The 12,745-nt window shown below is 47.6% G+C and overlaps 1 protein-coding gene across 2 annotated transcripts in view; it reads left to right on the plus strand.

Moving 5' to 3' along the window:
• The window catches only part of XPOT (exportin for tRNA), a 464,061-nt gene that overhangs the window by 417,425 nt on the left and 33,891 nt on the right, over window positions 1–12,745 (plus strand). For both annotated transcript variants that reach the window (XM_085653409.1, XM_085653408.1), the window contains one exon: window positions 8,696–8,767. In XM_085653409.1, the coding sequence (XP_085509535.1) occupies window positions 8,696–8,767 (72 nt within the window). The remainder of the gene's footprint in view (window positions 1–8,695; window positions 8,768–12,745) is intronic.

Here is a 12,745-nt window from a genome sequence, read left to right on the forward strand (position 1 = left end):
AAGATATGCGAGAATTGCCATGCATCGTAAGGCGCTGAGGGAGCCGTCCCTCAAGCTGCTCGCCACCTCCCGTTGACCAACTCCGCGACACTCCAGATCTCAGTCATGAGGAAGGTCCCTAGATCGCTCGCAAAGTCGTACCCGGTGAGCGTTGTGCCACTCCAAGTCGTCTGGTAAGTCCAACAAAAAAGCTGTCGATGAAGAGGTCTTCAACTTCGTCAGGCAAGTCTTCGGTCAAGTCACTGGGCCATCGGCACTCAAGGGTTAGCTCTGTGGTGGAGCCTGGGCTGTCTCTGCGTACGGGACCCCTCCCAACTTAAAGAATTTTATGAGACTATGCCACTCATCTTTGGTCGGTCTGACCCTCTGGACGCCCTCGGAACTCACAGGTGCAGGAGGGGCCCCTACTTTTCTTTTGCTGGTGGGTTCATTCTTGTCACCAGTCTGGCCTCAGGGATCCATAGACTTATCCGGAGCGGCGCCAGTCGAGTGACCTCGACCTTCCCTGGCGCCTGGTCCAGTGCAGATGCCATGGTGGTGCTACCCCTATCATCATTCCAGACTCCAATGCGGAGCTGGATGGGTGTTGTCAGACACCAGAGGCGGCTGGGGCAGACTCCCAATATGGAGCCAGTGCTTTATTCCTCTGACAGGCATGAATTGGGTGATGACTGAGAGGGATCTGCGGACCCTTATGGCTGTTAAACACTAGAAGATCCCGAGTACACCTGGTATGAGGATCTTGCGATTGCCGCATCAGAAGTAGGTTGTGGTTGCTACTCTCGTTACTTACTGGTGCCCAAGAAGGGAGGAGGCCTTTGTTCTATCCCAGACCTGTGCCATCTCAACTTCTTCCTGAAAAAGGAGAAATTCACAATTCTGCAAATCCGGTCTGTCCTGGATCAGGCACACTGGATTGTATTGTTAGTCTTGCAGGAAGCTTATTTTCACATCCCTGTCTTGGGCTTGTGAATCCTCCTTGTAGCTCATGCCCGCTGGCATATGCGGGCTCTGTAGTGGGACCTGAAGTCCCAGTGAGCTCAGCTTCAGGGTGTCTCACCGACATGGTCCAGATCTTAGAGGGAACTACAAAAGACCTGCAGTGGTGGTGGATAACGAACTCCAATTGGGCCAGTGCTGACCCCTCTCTCTGCCACACCCAGAGCTGATTGTAGTGACTGATACGTCACTTCTAGGCTGTGGCAGCCATTTGGGAGAGGTGGAGGCTCTGGTCTCCGACGGAATTCGGGCTTAATAGTATTCTGTTGGAGCTTTGGGCAGTCCTGTTAGCTTTGAAAGGCTTTCTTCCTTCAATCAAGGGAAGGCTTGTACAGGTTTTCATGAACAACACCACCGCCATGTGGTACTGCAACAAACCGGGCGAGGTGGCGTTGTGCACCCTCTGTCATGTACCGATAAACATGTTGACCTCCCTATCTGCACCCCTTTCCCAGGTTCTTTTGTTCATTCTCCCCTTAGCCAAGCCGGACTCTGCGTTTGGTACGTTAAAAGATTATCTTTCTACCATTTCGGCATTTTTACGGATGACAGAGCAGCCATTCCTTTTCAAATCCCATATTGTGCATTGGTTCCTCAAAGGTCTTCTGCATATGTTCCCACCAGCGCCATTTATTATGCCTCAGTGAGACCTCAACCTGGTTCTCACATTTCTGATGTGCTCTCCCTTCGAGGCGCTCCACTACTGCCCACTCAGGCTTCTAACCATAAAACCAGCCTTCCTAGTGGTGATAGCAAACGCCTGGAGGGTCAGTGAGCTACAGGCACTGTCTACACATCCTCTGTACCTTACCATCTACCCAGACAAGCTGGTCCCTTGGACTAGAGCATCCTTTTTACTGAAGGTGGTAACTCCATTTCACGCAGGCCAATCTATTACTCTGTCTACTTTCTGCTCTCTGGCTCACCCCTCTAAAGAAGAGGAAAGATTCTATTGACTGGATCATAAAAGAGCGTTGTCGTTCTACTTTGACCGCACTAAAGAGTTCTGGGTAGACTGAACTCTTTGTTGGGTATGTCGGGGCCAAGGAAGGGAAGGTGGTGCAGAAGCAGACCAGATCACCTCTGCTTCAAAATCTGCTACACATTGGCCCAAAAGCAACCTCTTGAGAGTTACGCGCTCACGCCACCAGAGGGAAGGCAGTGACCACTGCGTTAGCCCATGACATTTCTGTCTTGGTGTCTGCCAGGCACCAGCGTGGGCTTTCTTCACATGTTTAGGAAGCACTACTGCCTGGAAAGTCCGATCTGGTGCAACGGCCACTTTGCCCATTCGGTCCTACAAGACTTTCTAGTTTAACCCCTCTCGGAGCCCCACCTCCAGAGGGGCATTTCCTGGGTATCTGTTCTAAAGTAAGAAATGTGTGGCTAGAAATCTCTATCAGATCAACAAGTTGCTTACCTTCAGTAATGCTTTATCTGGTAGAGAATCTATATAGCTGAACATTCCTTCCTGATCTTTCCTGCTCTGCGAAAGGATTATAGTGTAAGAGACTCTCTCTCTTAAAGGAACTAGCTTCACACATCAACAAAAGAAACTGACGTCCGCGTGCTGGGTTGGTTCCTATATAGGCACTGCATACGTCACTTCCGGTGCCATCGCACCATGTGGAGCCGAACGAGGTCACCTACTGACGCACAGGGATACTGTGCACCAAAAGTTTCCAGATCCATTCTGACGCCTGGAGAATATTCTAAGGTAAGGAAGCTGCGGCTAGATAGTCTCTACCAGATAGGCATTACCGAAGGTAAGTAACTTGTTCAACACTATCTTGCTGCTTTAGAAACCTATCTCATTAGGCAGTGTGGCATCTTGGGAATGCGTCTGTCTGGAGATAATTTGATTTGTTTCTTCATTTGCTGTTAAAGATCCAGCTTCCCAATATCATCTTAATTTCCTCCTTTCCTATCTCTTGCATAAGCTCTTTCAATTTCTGGCTTTTGCAAAAGCAACCTTCTTATTTTGAAAACAGGTTTTTCGAAAGGATTAGATTCCTTCAGTCTCTTGTAAAGCTTCTATATAGTTTTCCACAAGAACAAAGTCTTTCTTTTATCCAAGAGGTCTTAACTGATTTTTGTTTTTATAAACCAAGATATATCAGGGTTTTCTGATATCGTCATGCTTGTTCAGGTGTTGAGACAACCTTGTAGTAAGGGCTCTAAAGTTTTATTTTGCAAGAACAAGCTTCTTACGAAAGTCAGACCATCTCTTCATTCTGTGTGGTGGATTTACCTCAGGCAGTAAGGTGGCAAATGCTATTTTTGCCATGGGCATGATCTCCTGCGTAATATATCAATGGGTTGCCAAATGCATGCATGGGTAGCATGTCCTTGAAACATCCTTTTGCTAAGAAGCACTTTATAATTCTGTTGCTTGAAGCATTGAGTGAGAGTTGGTGACGACCCCTTCCCCCCCACCCCCCTGTGATTTATGCAATGTGGAATTGGTTTCCTGCCACCATCTACATGATCATTCCAGTATTCTTGCTCTCCCTCGTTTCCTGGAAGTTCTCAAGAAAGGGCTGAGAATTCCTGAAGTGGGTTGACAGTAGTACCAGTGTTGCCCTGGTGATCTGGCAAGTCTGTAGTTATGGGGAAACTAGTCACCTTGTATAGCTTGCACATTTTTTATAGTAAGGAAAGATCCTAGTGTACTACAAAACTCTTTTGAGGGTGATGTAGCTGATTTTAGGATATCAGTAGTTTTGAGTTCCCGCATGATTCTTTAAACAATACGTTTAAAGAAAATGCTCTGTGTATTGGGCTTGCTCTCTTTTCCTAGTTAATCTATATGTAATAAGGACGAAGCTAGAATAGATATTCGAATTAAGCTCCAAGATTATATTCCACAAACGATTTAATTTCAGTGTGTGACTCAGTTTGGCCTCAACCAAACACATAAACTTGGCAGAGTTTTTCTTTGAAACTGTACTGTTTGCAAATTTCGAGATACCAGTTGCTCCAAAGTGGAAAGCAGCCAGGTATAAAGATTCATGACTAAATATGAGATCCAAATTTTGGCCTTTCACACCAGTGCAGCTAGTATTGGGCACAATCTGATAGAGACATCTAGCCGCAGATTCCTTACCTTTGAATTTCTCAAGTGTCACACTGGACCCGGAGATTTTTCTTAGAGCAATACCCCTGCACATTGGTAGGTTGACGTAGTTCACGTCCGCTATATAAGCTACACCTCGGCACGCTGACGTCAGTTCCTTCCACGACAGCCAGCGCAGATCTATGAAGAGAGATACCCTCTTTCACTTTTTGACCGGCTTTTTTCGATGTCTTGTCAACCCCTTTCTGGTGTGTAGGTTTCTTCCTCATGTCAAAGAAGACTTCTAGTTTCAAGCCGTGTGACACCTGCCACCGCGCCATGTCAGTGACGATCCCACACTTGGTTTGTCTCTGGTGTCTGAAGCACAACCTCGACTCGAAGTCATGCTCCGACTGCCGGGCCATGCCTCTGAAAGCTTTGAGGGAGCAGTCCCTAAAGCTCCTTGTGGCCCAGTGCTTGGACATGCCTCTGAAAGCTTTGAGGGAGCAGTCCCTAAAGCTCCTTGTGGCCCAGTGCTTGGCACCGCATTGTTCTCCCTGTAGGTCTCGTTCACGGTCTCGGTTGAGAGAAAGTTCCGGGCACCATTCCGGGAGTCCCAAGTCTTTGTCCTCCCACTTGAAGTCGTCGAGTCAGTTAGGTAAGAAGCAGGACAAACATACGAAATTAAAGTGTCATTCGACCTTTCCCCGTCCATTGGCCTACATGACGGAGGAGTCTCGACGTGCTAGGCCTCATTCCTTGGAACCTGCCCCTGGATCGGCTTCACGCTTCCCAGGAGCCAAAGCGACCCCCCCAGCTCAAGGAATTTTATGATGTCATGTGCCTTATATTTGGGAGGCCTGAGTCTAGTGGTGTGCCTTCAAGCTCAGAGGGGGCTCCTTCGGGTCTCTTTGTGCCGCCCCTCCCTCCCCCCCGGATCTGGACTGACACCAATCATACCACTGCGACCTTCCCCAGTGCTGGTCCCACCGCTGCCGGCGGCAGAGGGCACCATTCTTATCCTCGACGACCCGGAGCCAGATCGGCACCTACTGGCGCTGATAGAACCCTTAGGTTTCTAGGTTGCTTCCTTAGCCCTAGGGCTAGGAATGGAGGAAGATTTGGATGGGTCGCTGGACCCTTTACAAGACCAGTCTTATCAAGAAATGGACTGGTATGAGGAGTTGGGTGAGGCCTGGGGACTGGATACCTCTCCAGATTAGATTCTGGCCTTCTTTCTCCCCCTACCATGGCTACGGAGGAGGGAGCATCTTACTCTATGGTAGTGCAAAGGGTACCTGAAGTCCTGGGCCTTCAGCTCCCTTCTGTAGCAGTCAAGACAAACATCTTGACAGAGGTCCTTCAGACTGGTGTTTCCTCCTCAGAACTCTTGCTGTCTTTCAACGAGGCCTTAACCTATGTCCTACTGGGAACCTGGTCCAAGCCCAGCAAAGGGGCTGCTGTGAATAAGACAATTGGTAACCACTGTCGCCCTGCACTGGGTGACCCAAATTTCCTCACCAACCACCCTACCCCGTAGAGCTTGGTGGTCCAAGCCTGTACCTCCCAAGGCTTGTTCCCTTCGTCGCCCCCGGAAAGGGAATCTAAGAGACTGGATGGTTGGGGTAAGAAAATTGTTTATTCTGCCAGCCCTTCATTGCGGTCGGTGAGCACTGCATGCTTATTGGGCTGTTATTCTCACACTTTGTGGTGAACTTTTGCACAAGTGCTGCCACAGGTCCCGGAGCAGGCCCTGGCCATCCTCTCCCAAGCAGTATCAAACGGGAGGGATGCGGCAAAGTTCACCATTTGTTGTGATCTCGATACGACCAATTTACTGGGCAGAGCAATTTCATCGACAGTGGCTGCTCGACGCCACCATCGCTGGTTGAGGACTTATGGCTTTTCAGGGGACGCCCAAGCCTCCCATGGACATGCCATTTGATGGCACCCGTCTCTTGGGAGACAAGGCAGACTTGGCACTGGAGCGCTTTAAGGACTCACGGGTACGGCCAAGTCCTTGGGTCTCTTGATGGCCACTTGTCCCCAGTCTGCCTTTCGGCCTTTTCATGGCTACAGAAGGGGCTTTCAGTCGCACCAGCCATACCCTAGCCACAAGACCACGCATGTTCAACAACCTCTGCACGGCCGTGGGTGCGTCTCGTTCCGACCCCATGAGTTGGGCAGCCAGAGGTCGGGTCAGTCCACCACCCCTCCTGCAACTTCAGTCTCCAAACCTTCCTAGTCTGGCCCTTCAACATCATGGGGGGCCAGTTGGCGGCAGGATCGGCCATCTCCTTCACCACTGGCAAAACATCACCTTGGACAGGTGGGTCCTCCAGATAGTTCGAAGGGGCTACTCCCTCCCCTTTGAGACTGCTCCTCCCTCCATGCCTCCGACGTACGACTGGTTGATGGAGGATCACATGACTTTGCTTCAGGAGGAAGTCATGACTCTTGGCCAAGAGTCATAGAGAGGGTTCCGGTACCAGAAGTAGGCTGTAGTTGTTATTCCCTCTACTTTCAGGTCCTGAAGAAGGAAGAGGGCCTGTGCCCTATCCTAGATCTGCGAGCTCTCAACTACTTCCTCAAAACGGAAAAGTTCAAGATGCTCAATCTAGCTCAGGTCTTGTCAGCCCTGGACCCAGGGGACTGGATGGTAGCGTTAGACTTGCAGGACACCTATTTTCACATTCCCGTCCTGCCTGCTCATCGGCGCTACCTGCGGTTTACGGTAGGCCATGAGTACTTTCAGTTCACCGTGCTCCCCTTTGGCTTACCACCCTTCAGGTGTTCACCAAGGTGGTGGTGGTAGTCGCAGCTCATCTGCGCAGATCAGGAGTGCCAGTCTTCCCCTATTTCGACAACTGGCTGTTGAAAGCGAGCTCTCCCCAGGCCGTCACCTCCCACTTCCAGATTACAGTGAACCTCCTGCATTCGCAGGGGTTCACTAACAACATGCTGAAGTCACACCTGACTACCTCTCAGATGCTCCCTTTCATCGGAGCTGTTCTGGACACAGTGCAGGTTCAGGCCTATCCTCCCGAACGGCGAGTCCAGGATATTCAGGCTATGATACTGGTGTTTCAGCCTCTATCCTGGACTTTGGTGAGAATGACTCAGACACTGCTGGGCCTCATGGCCTCCTGCATCTTGTTAGTGACACATGCCAGATGGCATATGCGGGCTCTGCAATGGAACTTGAAGTTCCAGTGGGTACAGCAGCTGCTGAATTTCTCCGACATGGGACTGATCTCAGAGAGAATTGCACAGGACCTGCAGTGGTGGCTAACCGACTGCAGTTGGGCAAGAGGCAGACCCCCCTCCCTTCCCCAACCAGACTACTTAGTAGTGACTGATGTGTCACTTCTGGGATGGGCTGGCCATCTGGGGGAGGTCGAAATCAGAGGACTGTGGTCTCCGGCGGAATCTGGACTCCACATTAACTTGCTGGAGCTCCGAGTGGGGCAATCTGTCACCTTGCCCTCTTTCTTCACTCCTCTGTACCCCTCTAAAGAAGAGGCGCGACTCCACCGTCTGGACTCAAAAAGAGCGTAGTCGTTCTACCTTGACCACCCTAAAGAGATCTGGGCGGACAACCAACTCTTCATTGGGTTCATTGCATCAAAGAAAGGTTGTGCGGACTGTCTCTCGATGGGTCATCCTCTGCATCAGAATTTGCTATGCTGTGGCCAAAATGCAGCTTACTGAAGGCTTATGGGCTCCTTCCAGGCCTCGACATTTGTCTGGCAGCAACATGGGCATCCCTGCATATGTTTACCAAGCAATACTGCCTGGACAGTCAAGTCTGCAGGGACAGCCTTTTTGGCCCTCATCTAAACTTGTCCGCAGTCCCTCCACCAGGGATGGTATTGCTTGGATATTTATTCAAAGGTAAGGAATCTGCGGATAGATGTCTCTATCAGATGGACGTTACATTACCTTTGGTAACTTCTTATCTGGTAGAGATATGATCTAGCCACAGATTCCTTACCGACTCACCCATGCTCCCCGCACTGCTGACTAGGTTTTCATGGTCCAGGCTTTTCCCTTTCAGGGCCCTAGTTGTTCACAACACACCAATGTCAGTGCAGTTCATGGCTCCACGCTTCGGACATGGAAAGTCGTGTAAAGTAACTGACATCAGTGCGATGAGGTGGTGCTTATATGGGTGATGCGGATGTCACAGTGGCACAGATGATGCTGCCGACGTCACGCGAAGCCGAGCGACTCCACCTACCAGCGCGTAGGGGTATTGCTCGAAGATAAATCTGCCGGATCCAGTCTGACACCTGGGAAATTCAAAGGTAAGAATCTGCGGCTAGATCATGTCTCTACCAGATAAAGCATTACCGAAGGTAAGTAAATTGTCCATCCGAATGTCTCAAAAGGCCTTTTGTTACCATTATTTCTGCCAAATAGGCCTAGATATTTAGATCACCTAGAAATGTTGGTTGTGAGTCCTATATAAGATGCTCAAACGTCTTGTCAGAAATTATTATTTTACATAGGATTTGCAGTTCATAACCTGTTTGTTCACCTCTGAAACATAAATTAAAACTTAAAGTACAATTTATAGGTACAATCATGTTTCTTTTGAAAAAGGAATACTTTCTCATTGAAAATATTGATATTTTCTAGGGACTTGAATGTATTCAGTATCTTCAGCAAGAATACCTACCTTCGCTGCAGGTAGCTCCTGACATTATTCTGGTAAGTTTATGATCCCATTTTGCTGTCTAGGTTCAATAATCGCCTTATGTTTGATGCCTTTACTGCAGACAAAATGATTTATATGCCATATATAATAAGTGTACTTAATTAGAAGTCCCTCACTCTTCAGAACAATGCTAGTAGTATGTCTCAAGTTTTAACTTGAATCGATTTTCAGGTTTGGGAACCCAATCTGGTGAACGCCCTTCTTGGTAGTTTCTTTTGTTTTCTAAAGGTTTGTTTTTCATCTTCCATATGGTTATTTGTCTGTGACTCCTCATTTCAGCCACCTGAGACAGCCCCGCCCTCACCTTTCTTGCTTCCCTTCCCCTCACACACCCCAGCCCCCTACTTTTTCATCATCTTAATAGTTTTGTGCTGTTTTTGAGGTGGTTCCCTTTCCATTTCGTTTCATCCAAGTCTTTCTTGTTTCTTTTGTTGGGATGTTTTGGGGCTTTTCCTTCTCAAACTAAGTCCCTTGTCCCTTTTAGCCACGTTGCTAACTCTTGCCATAGTTTCCTCACATTTTAGCACCTTGCTCATTCTGATTCTTTTCCTGTTTGTATCCATCAACCCACCTTATTCTTCCCCTTCAGACCCACACACCGGGTTTGCTTTCTGACCATTTCTACTTCACTTTTGTGGTTGTTACATTTCTCACTCTTGCTGTCTGTTCACAGCATTTTTGACACCCTCCTTTAGTCTCTCTTCTGTCCCTCCCAAATCCTTTCCCCTTCAATCTCCTGTTGCTCCCTCCCTCTCCCCCACACCTTTGCTCTTTATCTGTTTATGGTAGATCATTTGTTCCTTTTTCAGCAGGAAGTGCAGGCCCTTCTGTGCAAAGGCGACATAGAGAGGGTGGCGGCACCATAAGTAGGCTGTGATTGCTATTTACGGTACTTTCTGGTGCCAAAAAAGGACTGAGGTTTTTGTCCTATTTAAAATTTTAGTTCTCTAAATGCCTTCCTGCAGAAAAACAAATTGAAAATGCTCACTTTGGCCCAGGTCTTGTATGCTTTCAACCCTGGAGACTGGTTGGTAGTGTTAGGCCTGCAGGATGCTTATTTCCACATACGTGTCCTGCAGGCCCACAGGCGTTACCTGTGGGTCACGATGGGCCAAAAGCATTTCCGGTTTTCTCTACTCCCCTTTGGCCTTAGCAGTGGCCCTTAGGTGTTCACGAAATTGATGACGGTGGTTGCATCACTTCTTCGGTGATTGGAGGTCCCTGTCTTTCCCTACCTTGACGACTGGCTGCTGAAGGGGAGCTCGCCACAGGCAGTCGTCACCCACTTTCAGACTATGGCGAGCCTCCTAACATCATTGGGGTTCACTATCAACATGCCAAAGTCCCACCTGACTCCTTCGCAGAAGCTCTCTTTTATTGGAGCCATTCTGAACACGGTGCAGTCTTACACCTTTCCCCAGGAGATGAGTCTAGGACATTTGGCTGTGATCCTGATGTTTCAGTCTCTGTTCTGGATTTTAGTGAGGATGACTGAGGCTGCTGGGACTGATGGCCTCCTGCATCCTGCTAGTGAAGCACGTTGAGTGGCAGTTGTAAGCTCTGCAGTGAGATCTGAAGACCCAGCGGGCACAGCATCATGGGGATCTCTCCAATCAAGTCCAGATTATGGAGGAGACTACAGAACATCTGCAGTGTCATTCGTTCAGGCTGCTTCTTGTCGCATCAGCAAGGCAGGGTCCTGTATATAAATTTGCACATGCTCCTCCTCCACGCTTGGAGATTAAGAGGCAGCAGTTGACTGCCTTTGATCTTCCTCCTGAAGTTGTTGATGTCATCTTAGCGGCCAGGCATCCCTCTACTAATCTGTAAACATCTGTTGTTTAGACAAGCTTGTGGTTTGGTGCAGCACCCATCAGAATGACCTACTTCAGACAAAGCTTTCTGAAGTGTTCTAGCCCAGCAAGATTTTTCTTTGGGAAAAGTGCAATTCTATCAGGCACGGCCTTAACAGCCTATAGGAATGGTGCAAGTTTATCACTCTGATCTACTAACAAGTCTCATCCACTACATTAGAATGAGAGTGTACACCTCAGGTCCAATCATAAGATAGGGGCCCTTAGACGTATCTCATTATTTCCTTAATTGCATTATGAAAGAACTATGCTCACGCAAATTGCATAACGATCAAGAATCAGTAATCATATACACATTAAATGAACAAATGTAAACATGTATAAATTCACTGTCATGCTTTAAGTTTGTGTACGAGAATACCTGTACAAGAATTAATTTTGTGCTAGATGGTTAGGTGGAAAAATATGTGTATATATATATCTACTCTTTTCTTACACTCTGACCATGATTATATGACTATTGTGAGGTGCACCTGGTATATAATGTTATAACATTCCAAAATATGTTGCTTACTGATATTAGATCCACTACTATAGATCATGGTAGGCGTTAACGCGTATAGTATACCTTATTGCAAATTAATATGGTATCCATGTACATGACTGTCGATAGCACTACTGTGTATGGTTAATGGATTATTGTAGCAACTGAGACATGCACAACAAATTTGGTTATTCAACATTCATGACTTATAAGGATGGACAATAACCGTGTCTGTCCCTATTGACACAATATGGTGATCAACAGCATGAAACACCCACAAAGCAGCCTCCATACAAGAAATCCAAACCTAATAGGTGGTGTTTTTCCTTGTATACGATATATTGACGGTCCACATTGACCAACCAAGATGACCTTAGCCATCGAATAAATATATTAGATTTTATGGCCCCCTCTAATACACCAGAGTGATCTACCCACGATGGCAACACCTTGTCACCCGATACTATGATGTACAACTTTAATAATTCCCCGTACTTTTCCATGTAAAACGATTTGGTTCCACCATCTGATTCGTCTCTATCATGAGCCTATTTTTGACTTCTTGGTGAATGATAGGTTTACATTCTAGCGGCAAGATATCACTACCGCAGGCAAACGAGATCGCAACAAAGGACACGCCTCCCCACGTTAATACGCGTTACCTGATCCCACAACCCGAAAGACAAGTTCTCATCCAGGGGATACTCATCAATAGTCATATCTATGAATAATCCCCGCCCATGTGCGGGATCCCGGAGCATATAGAAAATACATATATATACATATATATATACATATGTGAAAACATATACATGCAGCCTAAAAATGTTCAAAACATGGCAATGCTGTAAATTGCATATGTTTGCATAGTAGTGCCCCCTAACCCGTAAGGAAAAAAGGAAGCATCAGGCAAATTATAACACAACACTGCTTTATTGTCATAAAGCAACTTGTAATTGTAAGCATTCGCCAGTAGGCTGCAGCAGAGTATCAAGAATCAAAGAAAACTGACACCTTGCCTTTAAGGCATTAGAGTAGGGGGACCGTGCCTTTAAGACCTACATGAGACCCCCTGCTCCCATGATGCATTACAGGTGGCAGTTGGGCCAGTTCTTTTTTCCGGCTCCTTCTGTGAGGATCCTGGAGCTTGAGCTCTTCAGTTTTTGACTGAAATTTTGGAAATTACAGCTTTTCAAGCATTTGTCGACGTTTTCTGGCTTCTGGGGGTTGATTCTGCTGGTTTCCAGTAAAATCTCGAATTTTTTCCAGTCAGAATGCCTCCTTTATTTCGAAAATGCCCTTCTTGTGGCAACAAGATGGCACTGGCAGATCCACACTCTGTGTGTATTGCGTGTTTGCCATCTAAACACGATCCTGACCGGTGTCCTCACTACCAGAAGTTCTCCAAGCGCACTCTGAGGGATAGAGAGCGCATTAGACTACAGGCACAGCTGGAGAAGAGCAGAAGCCGTCGTGAAGGCGATCCTTCTTCATCAAGACCACCTTCTTCAGCTACACAATCGCAAAAACGGCGACACACCAGCTCTCCTGGCTCCAGAAAGACCAAGAGTCCTAGGAATTCGTCGTCGACGTCGAAGAGGCCGCCGAAAAGG

The sequence above is a fragment of the Triturus cristatus genome, chromosome 4_1, assembly GCF_964204655.1.
Source record: "Triturus cristatus chromosome 4_1, aTriCri1.1, whole genome shotgun sequence".
NCBI classification, from domain to species: Eukaryota; Metazoa; Chordata; class Amphibia; order Caudata; family Salamandridae; genus Triturus; species Triturus cristatus.